General features: G+C 36.7%; 1 protein-coding gene across 3 annotated transcripts in view; it reads right to left on the bottom strand.

Moving 5' to 3' along the window:
• ARHGAP15 (Rho GTPase activating protein 15) overlaps positions 1–17,928 on the bottom strand; it is a 322,734-nt gene that overhangs the window by 259,483 nt on the left and 45,323 nt on the right. For all 3 annotated transcript variants that reach the window (XM_088168386.1, XM_014870798.2, XM_088168385.1), the window contains 4 exons: positions 16,215–16,289; positions 12,989–13,050; positions 11,567–11,654; positions 5,300–5,389 (listed from right to left, as the gene is read on the bottom strand). In XM_088168386.1, the coding sequence (XP_088024512.1) occupies positions 5,300–5,389; positions 11,567–11,654; positions 12,989–13,050; positions 16,215–16,289 (315 nt within the window). The remainder of the gene's footprint in view (positions 1–5,299; positions 5,390–11,566; positions 11,655–12,988; positions 13,051–16,214; positions 16,290–17,928) is intronic.

The raw sequence follows: 17,928 nt of genomic DNA, 5'->3' as shown, positions 1-17,928 counted from the left end.
GATCACCAAAAATGCATTAAATCTTATGTGGCATTCAAAATGAAAGAAATTAAGAAGAAGACAACTAAATACATGAAAAAAAAATTAAAATCCATGGGTTTTGTTGGATTTAGGTTGCAACAGAAAATAGTAGACGTGTGGAGAAGTCAGAAGATCATCAGCATTCACTGATTAGGTTTTACTGAATATTTTGGCAGGAGCTTTGCCAGTATGGTCATTAACAAGCCAGTTAGAAGAGAGAACTAGAACCACAATTGTGAGGCTGCTCCACATCGTTGTGTTCAAGATCTCCCACTTACAACAACAAAATAAGTACTTATATAAAATCACAGAATGGTTTGGATTGGAAGGGACCTTACCTGGTCTGATTCCATGGGCAGGGACACCTTCCACTCCAAGCCCCATCCAACCTGGCCATGGACACTTCCAAGGACATGGCAGCCACAGCTTCTCTGAGCAACCTGTGCCAGGGCCTCCCCACCCTCACAGGGAGGAATTCTTTCCCAATATCCCATTCATCCCTGACCTCTAGCAGTGGGAAATAATTTCCCTTTGTCCTGGAACTCCAGGTGCTCAAAGTAGGGGTCCCACCTCCCTCAAACTGCTGGTTGCACTTCTTTTGAAGATTAAGACTATTTCTTGGTTTTTTGTGGTTTTTTTTAACTAATTATGAGTTTGTTATTTAAAGAATCTCTTTTTGACACCACCTAATAACTGTGTGATGTGGCCAAATCTTTTAATTAGGCAATAACATATTCAGGTCTCTGGGATAAAAATTAAACCCCAACCACAGTAGTGAGGTCCAGAAATGGACAAAACACTGTTTTAAGATCACAAGAGGTCCATTAAATGCATAGCAGATTCAAAGGTTCCTGCACAGCTTGTTGGAGCCAAAAGCAAGAGCCCTCTTAGGCTCAGGAAATGGGACTAACTCTGGGGTGGATTTTGGGTGATACATGCTCCAGCTGCTGATAAGGACCACCACAAGACTACAAGGTGGCTTTTTTAGATTTCCCTCCTCTGTACAGCATTTTTATTTAAAAATACACAACGAAACCCAAATACCAATCCCAACCCAAGCCCCTCCACATCTCACTCTCAGTGCTTCCTCTAGAGAGATCGTGGAAACAAAAATGATCCCTCCCATGGCAAAAAGCAGTGACTTAAACCATTCCTGGGAGGCATCCAGATACTATCCTGATCCTATAATATGTAGAACAAAATAGCTTATCATTCAGATTACGCGCCTGGACAAAGCTGGAGAGCTTCAAGGACAAGGGAGTTACCCCAGATCAGTGCCATAAATGTTATTATATATGAAACAGCTGCAAGATAAATTCTTCCATATTACACATAGGTGCAGTTGTACTTTCAGCTGTCTCGCTGTTGGAATACTGTAGGTCTTATACATAGCTTTCCCTATTTGTAAAATATACTTATACTTCTTAGTTGTGTAGGATTGAGTAACCCCCTTACAGCTGCAGTGCACTGAAACAAAAAAGGGTATCACACCACATCTGTGGCAAGAGCCCAGCCATAGAACTCCAGAAATTCCTCATACGAAACCTTCCTAAAAGTGAACTTGGTGAATAGGGTAAATTTATGACTAAAGAAACCAAAAAATGCCTGTTAGTCAAATGAATGGTGCTATTAAGAGAACAAAGCAGCTTCATGGATTCATAAATATGCTGCTCACGACCTTTTTTCTACTTTTCACCTCTCTCCTATTTTTCCTTTTCTTTTTTGAATTATCTGAGATAAATCTCCCAAAACCTCTTCAAGGAAATAGTGTACAACCACAGGACTTTGTGCTAATGAACCCCCAGAATTAAAAATCCAGAGGCCAAGAGAACATCTTCCATGGAGTATGGGCTGAATTTCAAATTAAAAGGCTGTTTGACTACAACCAAGGTTGAGCAAAACAGGGGGAAGAATAATATCCAGTTGAAAAGTTTACTAGAAGTAGGAAATATGGAATATTTCCTGCAAATTAGCCTAGTTACTGGTGTTTCAACAGCCATATCATACTGATTGAAAGGCAGTCCATTAAGTTATTTTCTTTTTTGATAACTCACATCAAAACACACCTACCCAATATCAAACTAAGCCAAAAAAAGGCAAGAACAACAAAGTGACACAGACGATGTTTCTGTTCCAGTTGCTGACTGACAACACTGCCATCCCTTAACATGGTTTTATTTAGTTATTACAACCATCTCTCTGTAAATGACACTTAGGATTATTTAAGATTATGTTGTAATCCTTTTAATCCTCAGTGCTTTAAATTTCAGGCTAAACACCAAAGAGCAAACTAGCACTTAGCAGAAATATTTAAAGCATGTGATTTGAACATAAATCTTCTTTTATTCAGCACTCCTCCGATGAAGACCTAGTGCATCACATCACTCAGCCAGCAAGAACAAACAGCACCATGTCTCTGCAAGCTGCTACCTTTCCCCACATCATGGGAAGCTGTTTCTAACCAGGTCTTTTCCTTGGTGCCAGCTTCATCATCAATAAAATAAATGAAAGGGAATCAGGAGGTTATTTTCTATGAGATGTGCATATTTTCAGTTACTATTAAGGAAAAGTTGAGGGGGAAAAAAAATCCACATAATGTGTTCATCAAGAACAGAAATAGATTGCATGCACAAATTGGATAGTGTGAGACAGATCAGACTTAGCCTGTTAAAAAGGGAGTAGCTCAATTAAAATGAGAGGAGTAACACTGCTGAAAACATCATGATCAAGACAAGAAACCCAAATCTTCCTGCCTGAATATCATTTACTTGCAGTTTCCTCTTTTTTTTTCTCACTGCATCGATCATATTTCCAATTAGTTTTTCTTTATGATACTCCTATGCTCCATCTCCTTGCTGCTATCCATTAACTGTCATCTGCATAGATTTTAAATCCAAGATTTCCTTCTTTTTCTTCAACCCAAAATTTCAATAGTAATTTTCCATTTATGATCTATAATTCATGAACTCAAATTGAGCACCCTGGCTAAATCAAACTCAAAATTCTGCACCTACTCCTAATACCACACATTAACAGAAAGCAACCAGTGCTCTGTTTGAATGAGAGAAGAAGGTTTTATTAGAAAGTAATGAAACAAAATGCCAACTATGATTTGATGGTCTTTGAAGATATAATTATACTTATTTCTGATCATTTCAGAGTTAAGCAGCTAATGTATTTAATCAAATAGCAATGCAATGCATCTATATTTAGGTTGCAAAAAAAAAAAAAAAGCATTAAAGAAAGCCACCCATGTTGTTTTCATTTGAACAAACCTATGAATAAGTAGACACACACAATCAATTTTATTCCCACCCACGAGGAATAAGTAGATCAGAAGAAGTGTTTCCTGAAATATTCAGTTTCCAGGTACAAAATGACCTCTCTGCTTTCCAACTGGCCTTGGATTCCCTCCAGACTATCTCACAAATCTTCGCTGCCTCTCCAGTCCCCTTCCCACTCTATCTGCTCATGTAGCACCAGTCTCATTCAGTCCCTTCCCTTCCCAAAATGTCACCACTACTGGTGCCAAAGCCTTCTCCTCTTTCGCTCTTACCATCTGGCACAATCTTCTTGTAGCTCTCTGTCTAAACAATGCTCCATCCCTTTTCAAAATGTGTCTTAACATATGTCCTTCCTCCCATGCTTTTACTTCTTAATGTCTCTCCCACTCACTTATTGGCTTGATGAAGACACATTTTAATGGGTTCAAACAGTAGTGCATGAGTTTCCTTTCTCACATTATTCTGATTCAGTGGAGTTACACCTCACACGAACAGAAGTGAGAAGAAAATGCATTGCAGAGCCTTCATACCACCAGTTTGGGAAATCAATAACAGAGCTTCGTTTGTCTTTACTTTGGAAATGTATTAGCTGCAATGAATCACCGCTCTGAAACGCATTTCCAAACAGGAATTTTGCTTACTGCAAAGTGAGAAATAAACCCTAGAAGCTCAGAAGACCTGTCAGTGTGCTCAGGGGGTTGCAGAAGTGAAGGCTAAGGTTATACTTAATCACATTCCAAGTGAAAAAGCTGAAGATTGACAGCAAAACCAAAATATTTATTCTAAAAATACCTAGGAAATGACAAAGCCCCAAGTGTTGTCTCAAGACAACCTGAAAGATGTGGGGGGTATAGAAGCATAAGTCTCGCTGTCTTGGAAAAAATGAATATTTCTAAATATTGCATGTGCTTTAGAAAGATGTCTAGAAAAATAAACCTTGAAAAATTCTCTGCAACACCCAGTTGACCCAAAGAGATTTCTTTTCAAGAAGCCACGTACAGGCCCTTAGGGGTTTTTTTTAATGTGTGGTGTTTTTTTTTCTTCCACCCCAGACCCAGACACAGTTGGTTCCTCCAGCGTGTTTCACTGGTCATGATGCCAAAGGACTCTCTGGTAACTAACAGGATCCTGACCCTGACATGTTCCCTTCTGCCTCTCTCCCCCCTTTATTGCTTGTATTGTTAAACATTTTAAATGTTAGAACTCTGGGAAACAACTCAGCTCATAGAGAATAATATTTTGATGTGGCTTGATGCAACATTTAGTGAAACAGAAAAAAACAACAAATCCTTTCTACTGATATTCATGGGAGCTGGATTGTGTCCAAAACCTGAAGATGTTGCAATAAACTATTTTAGCCCCTAGATCCTGGAATGTTAACCTTGCAGTAATGCTTTTCCCCTCCTTTCATCTTCTTGGGCCTTGATCCTCCCTTTCAATTCAATGGGATTTGGATGAAGGAATTAAATAATATTATTTTCCATCAATGAAGAATAGTCCTGTGAGAAATACATGTCCTTCTCTGCTGGCCCTGATGGAGGCAAGCTTTTAAAATCCTCCCCTCCCCTCGCAGAAGTGAACCTGGGTCATCACTGTCTGAGGACCCTGAGCAGCAATAAAAATAAACAGAGAAACCGCACTGCGTTGGAGCCGTGCTTGTATAAGCAGTTTGAAGAAGTTGTGTTTATGGAAGTTCTCTAGGTCAAGATTCTAGGCCTGAACCCAAAGCAATTACCTACTAAGTTTTAAAAACAAATTGAATATAGAGCATTAATCAATAAATCAACAGGTTCTCAAGTGTTTAGGAGACTCAGTCATCAGAAATCCTTCTCTTAGAAAAATAGTAAACCGATGCTGGATAAAGCGTTGCACTCCTTTACTGGTAAGAAAAATGCTGCATTAAATCAGGCTCTAGTTATTAAAACCAAGGAAATAAAACCTACCTCTTCACAGAGTTCAGACTCAAATGAGCAGTGGAATGCTTTGCCTCTTACCTGAAAGACATTCTTTCTGCTGGATTTCTCTGAGGTCCACTCAATGCGAGCACCACACAAATCCACACACTCAGGTTTATATCCTGGTTTCTGAAAAGGAAAAGAAAAAAAAATCAACATGAATATGGCCCTGACTTTTCACAAATGGGGACAGTTATCAGATAAAATAAGAATAGATCAAGTTAAAGTGACAGGTTGTTGCAGCACAGCTGCTGATATTACTGAAAAGAGCTCATTATATACCCTGGTATTGTTAAATAACCACTCTTGGGGTGTCTTAGTTCTGAAATAAATTTCTCATATTAGAACATAATTTTAAAAACAATTAAATGGTTTAAAAAACAGTCTAGTGTAACATAGAGTAGATCAAAATACAAATGCAGACACATGGACCAGCTATTTTCAGTGCTTACTTTGCCAAACCCCTTGAAGAGTCATTGAGTTTAAAGGAAAAAATTTGTGGGTTTTCCAAATCCAAATTTAAACTGATGCAACTGGAAAGGACAGAAATTAGACAAGAACATACATCGTATCTCTAAGACAAGCTACCTCCTTTCTCCAAACAAATTATCATTTCTTGCTCCTAAAAAAAGAAGAAAAGGCTTCGAGGGCATGTGTGACACCCAGAAAGAGCTCAGCACAAGGGCTGATACTTCTCAATGTCAGTCCACGCATCCTGGAGTGGCACAGCTCTGCCTCCCCTGCTCCTCCATATGGATGCAAGTAATTCAAAGAGAAGATCTGTTTGCCTGTATCATTTACGTTGCTGGGAGTTGGTGTAAAGCTCAATAATCCTCATTTGCCATCGAAGCTCCTTCTCCAGGGACTCTGCCTGTGCAGCAGTTCTGGCAAAGCCCATGTAGTTCAGAGAAGGCTTTGTAGATTGGACTGATGCACATCCTACTCAACAGCAAAAACATTGCTGTTAACAGTAAAAAGCAACACTAATTTCCTTTTTGGGAAGGGGATGGAGTGGTATCCATACAATTTAATTAATCAGCTTGATGCAACTATTTTCTCTGCTGCTCTTAAGCCATAGTTAACCTAAAAATGTCATTAGTGATACAGAAAACAGACTTTATAGAGTTAAGAGCGGCCAGTCCAGCACCAGCCACAGATTCAGCTTTCCAAAAACTGCTCACTGAATTTCTCTGATGTTGTTATTAAAAGCTAAAGTATGCGTGTTCTCCAGGATGCCTTTGAGATGGGAGGAAAAGAACCCATTTAGGTTAAAAGAAGCAAAGAGATCCTGGTCAAGTGATTTGCAGGCATAGTCTCTGGAAGTTTTCAGTACTGGGATAGTAATTATGTTCTCCATTTGCCAAACCATAAAACCACAATGGTTAAGCTCCACTAAAACTGACAGGCCTGCGTGCCTTTGTTCCCTTTTTTTTATTATTATTATTAATTTTTTTTAATAGAAGAAATATACTCTTCAAAACAGAAGGATGTTCTTGTGGTTAAACCACTGGAAGAAAAGATCTTGGATTTCTTTTTCTCCACCTCTGCCTCAAATTTCCTGCCTGGCCTCTGACAAGAGCTTAGCCTTTCCAATTTTTTAATAACAGATCAAAACTGCAGCATTGAAACTTGATTTTGCAAAAATGTTGTGAAATTTAGCCAGCTAATATTTGCATGGAAAAATTATGAAGTTGGAAAAAACTGAAGCACTAATATATTAATGCAAATAAATATTTAAATTGTGGAGGAAATGAACGAGTTTTCAACATTCCAATACTTTTATAAATAGGGCTATGAGGTTTAGCTCATCTCCAGGACCCCATGCAATGCCCAGATCTGCACCACACAGGCAGCTCTGCAACCCATCAGGAACACACAACACAGGCTTCTCAAAGCAGATAATCTTGCTTTCTTTGAAAAAAAAATTCCCACATGGATAGTTTGAGTCTGAAAATACTTTAACAAAGAACTGCAGCTTTATTCCACCAGCAGAAAGAGCTGAGAAATTTTGGAAACACATGATGAGATTAAAAGAAGAGATTAACATGTAGCCAAAGAAAGAGAAATAGATTTTTGATAGTGAATATTACTGAGCTACAGAATATTTTCCTCAGGAAAACTGTCATGGAACCCTTGAAGGGAGAAAACATGTAAAAGCCTAGAGAGGTTTTGCAGGAAGATGGAATAGTCAACTCAGTAGTATCTCTAATTTCTATTATTGTACAAAAATATATGCAACAGCAGAACCTGGACCCTTCTGTACACCCAGTGAACACTGTAATTTTGCTGCTGTTGAAAATTTTGTATTAAGCAGAAGAAAAGTACAAGCATGTGCATCTCCCTGTCCAGAAAGGACGGGATGCAGGCTTCTGATGTGGGAAAGATGAACTGCTATCTGCTATGTGCAATAATTATTTGAGTCAGTCTCTTTCTCTAGGGGAAATATACATGAATTGAGTAACCTGGTCTAGTGGAAGGTCTCTTTCCCCACTGCAGAGGAGTGGAACAAAATTATTCTTAAGGTCCCTTCTAACCCAAACCATTCTGTGATTCCACGAAAACTTATCCTTTGGAGAATTTATCAGTTCTGACCACAGCGTGCCTATGAACTCATGGGTATGACATAAAATGCAAAGCTTCTGATGAGAATTCCATGCTAAATCAATCAGCTCCATTGAGCCTGAAACTGCCCATCACTCTTCTGCTGCACACCTGGGGAGCACCCACGGAAACCCATCAGAACCCCAGGAAATCTACAGGGAAATTCATTTTGGCCTAAACATTTCCCTGCTACAGAGTTGGCTTCCCAGGTTATGCAACACCCAGAGACACTGGAGAGAGCAAGTTAAGGTGACTGGGAAGCCTGAGCTCTCCACGTCCTTGCTCTGTGCTCTGCAGTCAGGGCAATTATGTTAGATCAATGTTGTTGCAGGGGGTTATGCAGTAAATTGATACAAGTGTCTGCTAAGATGAAATCTTCCTAAACATGAATATGGATTTCAGCAGCATTTTCACTCACTAAATTACTTTGCAGATGGGCTAATAACCTGAGGTTAAAATAACCTCTGTTGAATAAACTATCTGAGGGAATAAACTGACTACATTTTCTTGGTCAGAAAGACCAACTGATGATAGAATTAAACGCTGGTAAGGAAGGATTCTGATAAGGAAGCTGTGATTAATTTAGATCATAATGTCTTTAATTTAAAATAAAGAGCTAGTCAAATTCATAAGAATGGCTAAACAAAAAAAAATTTAAAAATGTATTAAAGCCAGGACCATAAAAGATCAAGGCAGCAACAAAAGCTAATGATTTAGCTATGTGGGATGCAAACTTGCATTTTCAGTAGTATTTGTAAACAATCTCATTTTCTGAATCTCTCCTCTGTGTGCTTTAATTGCTGTGCTCTATTACTTCCAATAACTCCAGATTTTGTCACCAACTTCACCAGAAAGCAAAGCCATGGATCCCAGTCCTCTCCATGCAAAACAACAGCAAAATTGCCACAGTGAATCCTGCACCTACAATCACACACAGGGACAGTAAAACCTCCTTTTAGATATTTCCAGTTCTTTGATTAAAACATTGCTGAAGATTTAGACAAATAGAATTTTACATCACTTCTAAATGCTATTTTGTCACGAAAAGAGGTGTGATTAGAGGTACTCTCATTTCCCTCTCTTCTGCTGCCTTTGTTTTGTGAAATATCATTCCTCTTTTAATGATGCTTAGTCTAAATTTTTGCTCCAAGTACAGTATTTAATAATTAATAATTAATGAATTAATATCTTTAGAATACAAAGGAACATTAATCTTTTCGTTAAGTCACATCATTTCCCTGCTAACAGTAAAACTGCTTTGCTATAATTTATACTATCGTGAATGAACATAGCTTCTCTTACATTATTTAATTAATGGCTGAGTTCCCCTTTTTCCAAAGCAAACTAAAACTGGAAAAATAAAATAAAATCAATTAAAAATGGCTTCTAATGAATCTTTTTTGTAGTAGTCCCTTTCCACTATCAAAATTATATCTGGTTAAGTGGTTTACAAAGGAAATAAGCACTGCATTTACTTTATCAGATGAGATAAGCATGGCAGTTTAGCATTTTTTGATGTGCAAAATTTGGATTTAGGAAATAGGGTTATAAGATTTTGAACACTGACAGCTCTTGTTGTTTTCAAGCTTTACCCAATTTGTTTATTTACTGTTACATTTAAGTTTTACGCAACAGACAGAAAATGTAACTTTAACAGATTTTTCTCACCTAGTGAACATTGAGTGCACAGCCCCAATGTTCAAATATAGCGGGGAAAGAAACAAAACAAAACAAACGAAACAAACGAAACAAACAAACAAACAAAAACAAAGCAAACAAAAACACACACAAAAAAAAACCAAAAAAACCCAAAAAAATACCACCATAAAACAAAAGGAAAACAAAAATAAACAAACAAAACAAACAAATAAAAACCACCAACAACGAGAAACAACAACAACAAAATTCTTTTTCTTCCCCTCTCCCAGAATGAAGAACATACAGGTTCAATATGTCTGTGTTCTTCCTAACACAGGAGGCAGGAGATTTTCTCTCACTGATAAAATGAGCACTGGTGGTGACTGAGGCTATAGGGAAAGGGACTGACCTCTCAGAAGGTCCTGTTTCATAACACACCATCACTTTTTTAGTTAAACAGTTTGAGATCTGGGCCAAAACCCCATTCTCCAGGCAGGTCTAGTTTAGTATCCAAGTCCCTAAAGAGCTCATTGGGATTTGAGCCATGTTGAGGAGTCTCAGAGCAAATTCAAGCCTCCTGTGTGTTAAATTTCCACCAGTTTATTTATCTCCAGGAATTTGGGTGAGGGCTCTCAAAGAGAGGGAAGAGGTAGCAGGTAGAGGTGTAAGACACTTAGTAAATTATAAGAATAGTTCTAATAACTTCACCTTAGATATTTTTCTTTTTCCTAATAATGTAAAAGTCAACTTTAAGGAAAACAGATGATTCTGAAAAAAATAATAATTCTAGTTTTTCTCTTTTCATGGCTGCAGAGAAGTTGCATTTTCCAGCTGGACTAGCACAAACACAAGTAAAAAGTGCCAGATTTCATCCTTTATTTGTTTTTATTGTTTCATATCTTAGTTCTGGGGTTCTTTTTCCACAAAGCTCACCTTCTTTCAAACAATGTAAGGCATGAAAAGGTGCTCTTCAGGGCTGATTTTATGGCAGGTGGCATTGATAGATCTAGGATTTATAGAAGAATGGTTTGCATCACCTGCCACAGGAAAAATAACTTATTGTTTGTGACTCCTGCCAAAGAGAGCACCTTTATGGCCACCCATCAAGCCAATGAGATTTGGCAGGTTTGATCAGGCCTTGAGAGCCTTTCACAACAGGGCTTTGTCAAACCCATCCCTTCACTGCCCACAGAGCCACCAAATTTCCCTTTTGCTGCCCACACTGAGGTTGGGCAGTGCCCAGCACTGGGGGACACGTGGCACTCCCACTGTCACATCTCCAGAGACAAAGATTGGTGGCCTTTCCTTGGGGCACAATAAAAAAGGTACTGCAAATTTCACTTTGTAGTAACTACAGGCTACAGAAATTGCATTAACTGCATTAGATGGAGTCGTAGAAATATTCAGGAAGGTTAGAGGGATATGGTGGATGTCACATTTATACTGTGATAAAAAATCACTTTGCTAACTTATAATGTTTTCTGCTTTGGTAACACCCTATATTAAGGTGCCACTTATAAATAATTTATTATTATTTATTAATGCATAAGCCACTTTATAGGATGGTAGATAACAACTTAAATTCATGTATTAAAGATGCACATGCATGGTTTAATACAATTTACGCCTCACAATATCCTTTGCAACAGATTCTCATCGCATCATCTGTTCAGCATTTATTACTAATGCATTTTATAACATACTTTATAGTACGTTATTTGAGGAAGTAGCTGCATTTAGTGATCATTTTCATAAATAAGAATAAAGCATTTATAAGTGGCACCTTAATTTAAAGTGTTACCTTCACATTACTGGGTAGTCACTCACCATTTGTCTCACTTTGCAATTACTCTCGAAATGCACCTCTTAATAAAGGACATGCTGTGTCCTATTTCTTCACATACACTACATCTGATTAAGAGTTTATCAAGGCATTTTTCCTTCAGCTGCTCTCAAACCTTTGAAGTTGCCAGCTCAGTCTAAATTTGTCTTCTGTAAACATCAAACTTTTTATATTGAAATAATAGTTGCCAGGAGATTGAGGATATTGGATGGTTGATTGCCTACCACGTTGGCCAGCGTTGGCTGCTTGGAGTCTTTGTAGAATTCCATTTTCCGAGCAGTAAGAACAATCCAGGAGGTGGACCAATTTTTCCTTACAAATAAAATTTAAGAAAAAAAAAACAAAAGGGAAAAATCTGTGAGGCATTCAAGCAGGAGGTAAAATATATATATTTATTTTTTTTACTTGGCTTTTAATTATTAAAACATTATATATATTAATATATATATATGTCAGAAACAACAAAATGGTCTAAAGTCAACATTATCAACAAATTTCCATCAACACTGATGGAGCTGCACCATCCTAGTTATACCCAAAATGTAACCTATCAAAGCTTGAAGGGCTTCTTTCTCCTCATTCACATTTTGAAGCCCATTTGTGTTTCTTTTTTGCCATGTTGTCGAATGAAAACTGTGGGATTATTCACACATGCTCAAAGTTCACATGTAGAGGTCTCCGAAATAGCTGGTGCCCTTCTGGTACCTAATACTTAAAATAAAACTGAGAAGGGAAAATGTTGATCTGACTATACAGAGCTCAGTAACAGGTCTATTTTGAAAGGTCCAAAATACTTTCTCCTTTCCCTAAATTAAAAGTTTACAGGAGTGCAAGGAAGATAAGAACTTTGAGTAACCATTAAACATCAGGAGCTCATGGTACAGCCCTAGAGAACTGACAAACTGTTGGGGCTAGGGAGAAGTAAAAATACACATGGACATGTGAAAGAATGTTCCCTGATACAGAAAAACAGAATATTCAACTCAGAGTAAAATGCTATTACATATATTACCTATAACAGGTTTCAAACCACTACATAATCATAAATCTGATCTGATAAAATGCTATTTTTAGATCAACAGCTCAAATTTGACTTTTGAATTTAGGGGTCATAATATCTGATATTTACAGAAACACTCATAAATCCACTGTTGATCTGCTTCACGTGGTGAATATGAGTTGTCTCTTGGTAAGCACCACTTCAGATCTTCATTATTTTTCTTTATTTTTTCTTTCCATTTAGAAGAGGTCTTGTAAGTGCAGAAAGGTGTAAGTGGTCAGGCCTGCAGAGTGAAGATTTAAACAAACTTTCCTATGATTTGGACAGGCTGGATGAATATGGATTACCAAGGAATTCAATGGTAATATGTCTTGGAATAAATCTTAAATCCAGTACCCAATTTATACCAAATGACCCCAGTTATGGATAGAATGGGGCATCATCCACAGGTTCTGTGGGCAGCTGTGCCAGGGCCTCACCTCCCTCACAGGCAAGAATTTCTCCCTAAAATCTGATCTGACCCTGCTCTCTAACAGTTTGAAGCCATTCCCCCTTTTCCTCTCATTCCAGTCCCTAGTCCAAAGTTCATCTCCAGCTCTCTCAGAGCCCCTTTAAGCTCCATCACTCTGTCACTCCAATGTTATACCTTAATTTCTTGCCACCATCTGCTATTTTTGCTTTTAGGAGATATCCTTCCTTCTCCACTACCTGCAAGAAAAAAAGGTCATAACCATATTATTTATTCAGCTGAATAAAAACACTTAATACATGCATAGGAGTCTGCATCCAGCTTCTCTACTGTGGGGTATTTTACCACTAGTTCTTGGTTTAATCACCTAATTTTTTTAATATATTCCATTCTTTTGAATATTTTCAAACAACACTTAAAGTCAACTACTATGCACAAAATTAACCACAATAAAAACCCAATAAAGTTTTATTTTGCTTCATTTTATTCTATTTATTTAGAAGACATTTATTTTGATGCAGGCAAAGATTCTAGCTATGAGCAAAATAGAATTTTAAATGAATTGCAAGTAAATTATGCTAAAATATTATTTTATGTATTGAGTTTCATTACTAACTGTAAGGGACACACCACACTGAGGACTCTCTATGGGGCTGTGACACTTAATTGTAGGGTCCCAACACTGTACTTGAGTTTTGGTGTATTAGAAGCAAGGCCTAAGCTTACTGTTTTATTTTCATTTCTATTTGTGCTCCTATACCTCTCTGAACACTTTCCTTAAGCCAGACCCCCTTTGCAGACCCTTGATTCTCTGACCAGCTGAAATACCCCATTGTACAGCTGGGACACACCTGGGATAGGGGATATTTTGTCTATATAAATTTATATTAAAAAGCTAAAAAAGCAAACAAAGCAAGACGACTGCTTTTCAGCCAAACCCAACAACCTCCCATCTCATCAGGTCTCATTAACTAAGGATGTCTCAACTGTGTCAGTAATGGGAAAAAGAAACAAAATTGTGATTAAGAGTGAGTCTGGTTTTGCTTTCAAACATTACTGAGCCAGTGCCCGACTTGGATATTAGAAACTCCACATGGTCTTTGTAGTAAATTGCATCACAAGGCAATTTCATAACAATTTCAATAGAATTTTGCTGTCTGCAAAGCCATTAAATAGCAATAAAACATGCTTTAACAGGCAATATAAGGATTTTTAAATCAAACATGTCTGTTACTTTGATTGTACAAAATAGCATTATTTTAACAGTGTAGTATGTTTTCACGATTTCCTCAGATTTTGTCTGTGGTTGATATACAACATGTGATGACATAAATACTGTGTACATACCTATGGAAAGGCCTGTAGGCCCATGGACAGTGATTTAGGTGATATTCTCAGGCGGGTACACGAGGATCAGGCTTGCTCTGTAATTTGTACTTATCTCATGTAAATTCCTGTCATGCATATCATTGACAGAGAAAGCCCAGAGAGAAAGTGTGCAGGGATTATTGTGCAGAGTTATGCCACTATTTATCTAGTGATGGATGGGTGAACTAGTTGAGCTAAAATAAGGTTTAATCCCCATCTCTACCTACTTTTTTTTTTTTTCTCCTTACTTTACATTTTTGATATTTTTCTTCCCCTTCTAACCCTTCATTTTTGTAGCATAAAACTTCTGGTAGTTGGCCAGGGCCAGAGATGCCAAACAACATATGAGAAAAGTTATTCTTTTTAATATTTCTATCCATCTGGAAACAGCAATTGGGAGGAGCATTGGCTAACCATTCAAGATGTTGATTGCTTCTCTGAATCAGACCCAAAAATCTCACATTTTCAAAGTTTACCAACCACTTTCCCAAACTGCTATCGTAACCAATCCAGAACTAAAGGAAAATATTATTTTTCAACACCAGATCTGAATCACCTTTGTTGTCAGTCTTGGAAAGTTAAGAACTGGATGTGCTTCCAGATGAAAATGTTGCTGCTCAGTCATATTGTCCTTATAATTGTATTCAGCTAGGATATCAGCTCTACTAACAAATATTGGGCATATAAAATATCCTGACTTAAATTACATAGCTCAAATGCAACATTTGCTGTAAATTAAATGGCTCAAAACTGAACGGTAAAAAACTACAAGAGCTGCAGTTAATATGAGCCCTCTCAGTGCTAAGAAAACTCCTTTCACATATATTGCTTTAATTGAATTAGTACAGGTGCTGTCCTTAAATAAAATTAGCATGGCCTCCTCTAATTGATAACGTGCACAGTTTTCTCTGTAATTAATATAAAGGGCACACATGGAATTATGCAAAAACTACCACAAATTAAAAATATATATATCTAGGATGACCCCAATATTTTTATAATTTCTGTTTGGGGTGTTGCATTCCCCTTGTTTAACATCTGCTAATACCTCTTTTTCTATGCTACTTCTTTTCCAAGAAAACTCTTCTAAGACAGCTCAGGATCAGCTTGCAATAATTCTGCACATGGATGATATTGGACTGAAAAGAATTCCAAATATATCCTAATGATACATTCTGTTTCTGTCTCAATAAATATCGTCAACTGTTGTATAGCTGCTGCCCTTCCTGCACCTTTTCAACATGTGGAAGGTTGAGAAAATGACCCAAAATGCCCTGAAGGATTAGCATAGAAATAGGAAAATGGAATTATTTTGTGGAGCTTGTGTTGATTTGGTTTTTTTAAATTGCTTTTAGAAGAATAGTAAAGATGAGACTTTGTAGTATAAATATTTGAATTTCTAATTTTTTATTTTTTTAAAGGCTCTTATTTTTATGATCTAATGTGGTTAGAAACTGTAAGGAAACATAATTATCACTGTGTCACATACAGGTTTTATAATTTTCTTGAGTAGAATTCAAACCTTCTGAACATACCTAATCCTGAAAAATTTGTGTAAGTAACAGTATTGCTGATACCAACCTTCCTTTAATGAATCTGTATTTGCATATTCATTTTATTTTAGCAGAAAAACATCTGTTTCTCATTCCCCCTAGATTCTTCTAATGTCAAGAATTTATTGTTTTTAATTTCATTATAATATTTCTTATACAAATTAATACTAATATTAAAAACACCTTAATAAGGGCAAAGAGAGGACAAAGACTTCATCACATTCCTTAATACCAAATATTAATACAGATGAAACCTCACTCAAGCACAACAGAATTAACAGCAAAGGCAAGACATATAAATGACTCTGTACCTTCTAAAATTATTCTTTTTATTGGCTAATCAAAGCCCCTCACATCCCTTAACATCTTGAGGCATCCAAATCCTCATGTATTCATTCTTTAGCAAAGCAAGTGCAACATTAATGTTATAAACCTTTAAAATACCCAGAGTGATTTATCAGTTCTATAGAGCAATTTCTTACCGTGGGGTCCTGGGTACTGATGATGTCTGTAAACGTCAAGTTGTGTTGGGAAAGATTTCTTCTGTGACGATTTATCTGAAAAAATATGAAGAAATATTTGCATTCAGAGAGGATTAAAATACATGGAGGTAAAGACTGACCAAGAAATTTAATTACAGGGCACACACAGCATGCCCTGGGTGGAGGTTTGGGGTTTCTTTCTGGTGTTTCTCTGAGCCCTGGGTATTTAAAATGTACAGCTGATATACTCTGGTATAAAAATCTTATAAATGTGTTTCTTTGTGATGTCACATTGGCAAATTTACCTAAAAATTAATCAGCTGATAATAATAACATAAATTGTGGGGTTTATTTCCCATTAGGAATTTCAAAAATGGTCTAACTGGTTAGGTACTCTTAAACCCATTTTAGAGAAAGAGGAGAGCTGCTGATTGTAACCTCAAGGCCACAAAAAGCAAGTCAGTGAAGAAACCAGAAAACAATTGGGCATAAGTACACAAAAATCCAGCAAGTTTAAACTGCTTTAAAGGCTGTTTGTAAAGTCTCCATGACTGAAAGGTTTCAGCAATACTGGGCTTTGATTCTACAATTACTCCCAAATACTGAGTTCTTGATTTCCTTCAATTCTCCCTTTTCTTTGAGGAAGACAATGTAATCAACTGTGACTTAATTCTGAAAAATTATTGCATTATACCAGAAACTATTAAAACAAAATAAAAGTTACTTCACAAATCAAGCATTTGGCAGAGCTCAATAGCATTCTACTTCCTTAAAAATCTGCAACGAAGAACAGAACACTCAAAAGTGTGTGCAAGTGTGTGTGTATATATAAAACTTTTACTGTTTAAATTCAATATCAATAAAAAAAAATAATTATGAGCTGAGGTCTTGTAAAATTCAGTGATTATTTCCTCTTTTAGCTGAAGCCACAAAGCAAACACCAAAATACAGTCTCAACTAGTTCGCACTGTATTCATCGTAATGCATTCTCTTTTCCCCTATTAAAAGAGAGTTAACCAAAAGTCATAATGTATTCTGTTTATATTCAAGTGTCTGAATATAGAAAATGTTCTTAATTAATCCAGAGGGCCACGCTCAAAAAACAGTTAAACATATTATGATCCCATATTTTTTCTCCACACATTGCTTTCATGTTTATTTGTAAGCACTAAGGTTTTTAAGCCTTGAAATCTATATCCTAGATATTGCTCTACTCTCCTAGTCAGAGCTAATGAGCTTAATGAATTACCAGTTCTAAATTTAATACAAACATTTCAAAGAAAGAGATAAAACATTCTTCACAATTCAAAAGTTTCTCTGACCTATTTATGAAGAATATCACTTAACAATTTCATTAAGGGTGAGTAACAGCTGGTGACATGGCTGTGTCCTAAAGTGTTTTTCTCTCTTAATATTCTGCATCTTAAGCAATCGAGCTTTCATAAGAAATACTTTAGTTAGTGGCAGTCCCTCCTTTGGGGAGAAAAAAAATGTCAGACCACATTTTCTGTATTTTGCAATCTCGTTTTCAGGAGTGTCATGTTCCTGTTTTATTAGCATGTAGGGTAAACAAGAATGATTTGCTGATGCTATTGAGAGAACTTCTAAGATTACAGTCTTTCTATTTAGATTTTGGATGGAGCTTAATATTAATGCAGGCAGAGACATGTATATAAATTCAAAATAAATTAATTCAATTTATCTTTTTCTTTAT

This window comes from Sturnus vulgaris, chromosome 7 (genome assembly GCF_052056855.1).
Source record: "Sturnus vulgaris isolate bStuVul1 chromosome 7, bStuVul1.hap1, whole genome shotgun sequence".
In the NCBI taxonomy this organism is placed as follows: domain Eukaryota; kingdom Metazoa; phylum Chordata; class Aves; order Passeriformes; family Sturnidae; genus Sturnus; species Sturnus vulgaris.
This window is presented reverse-complemented; position numbering and strand designations above follow the sequence as displayed.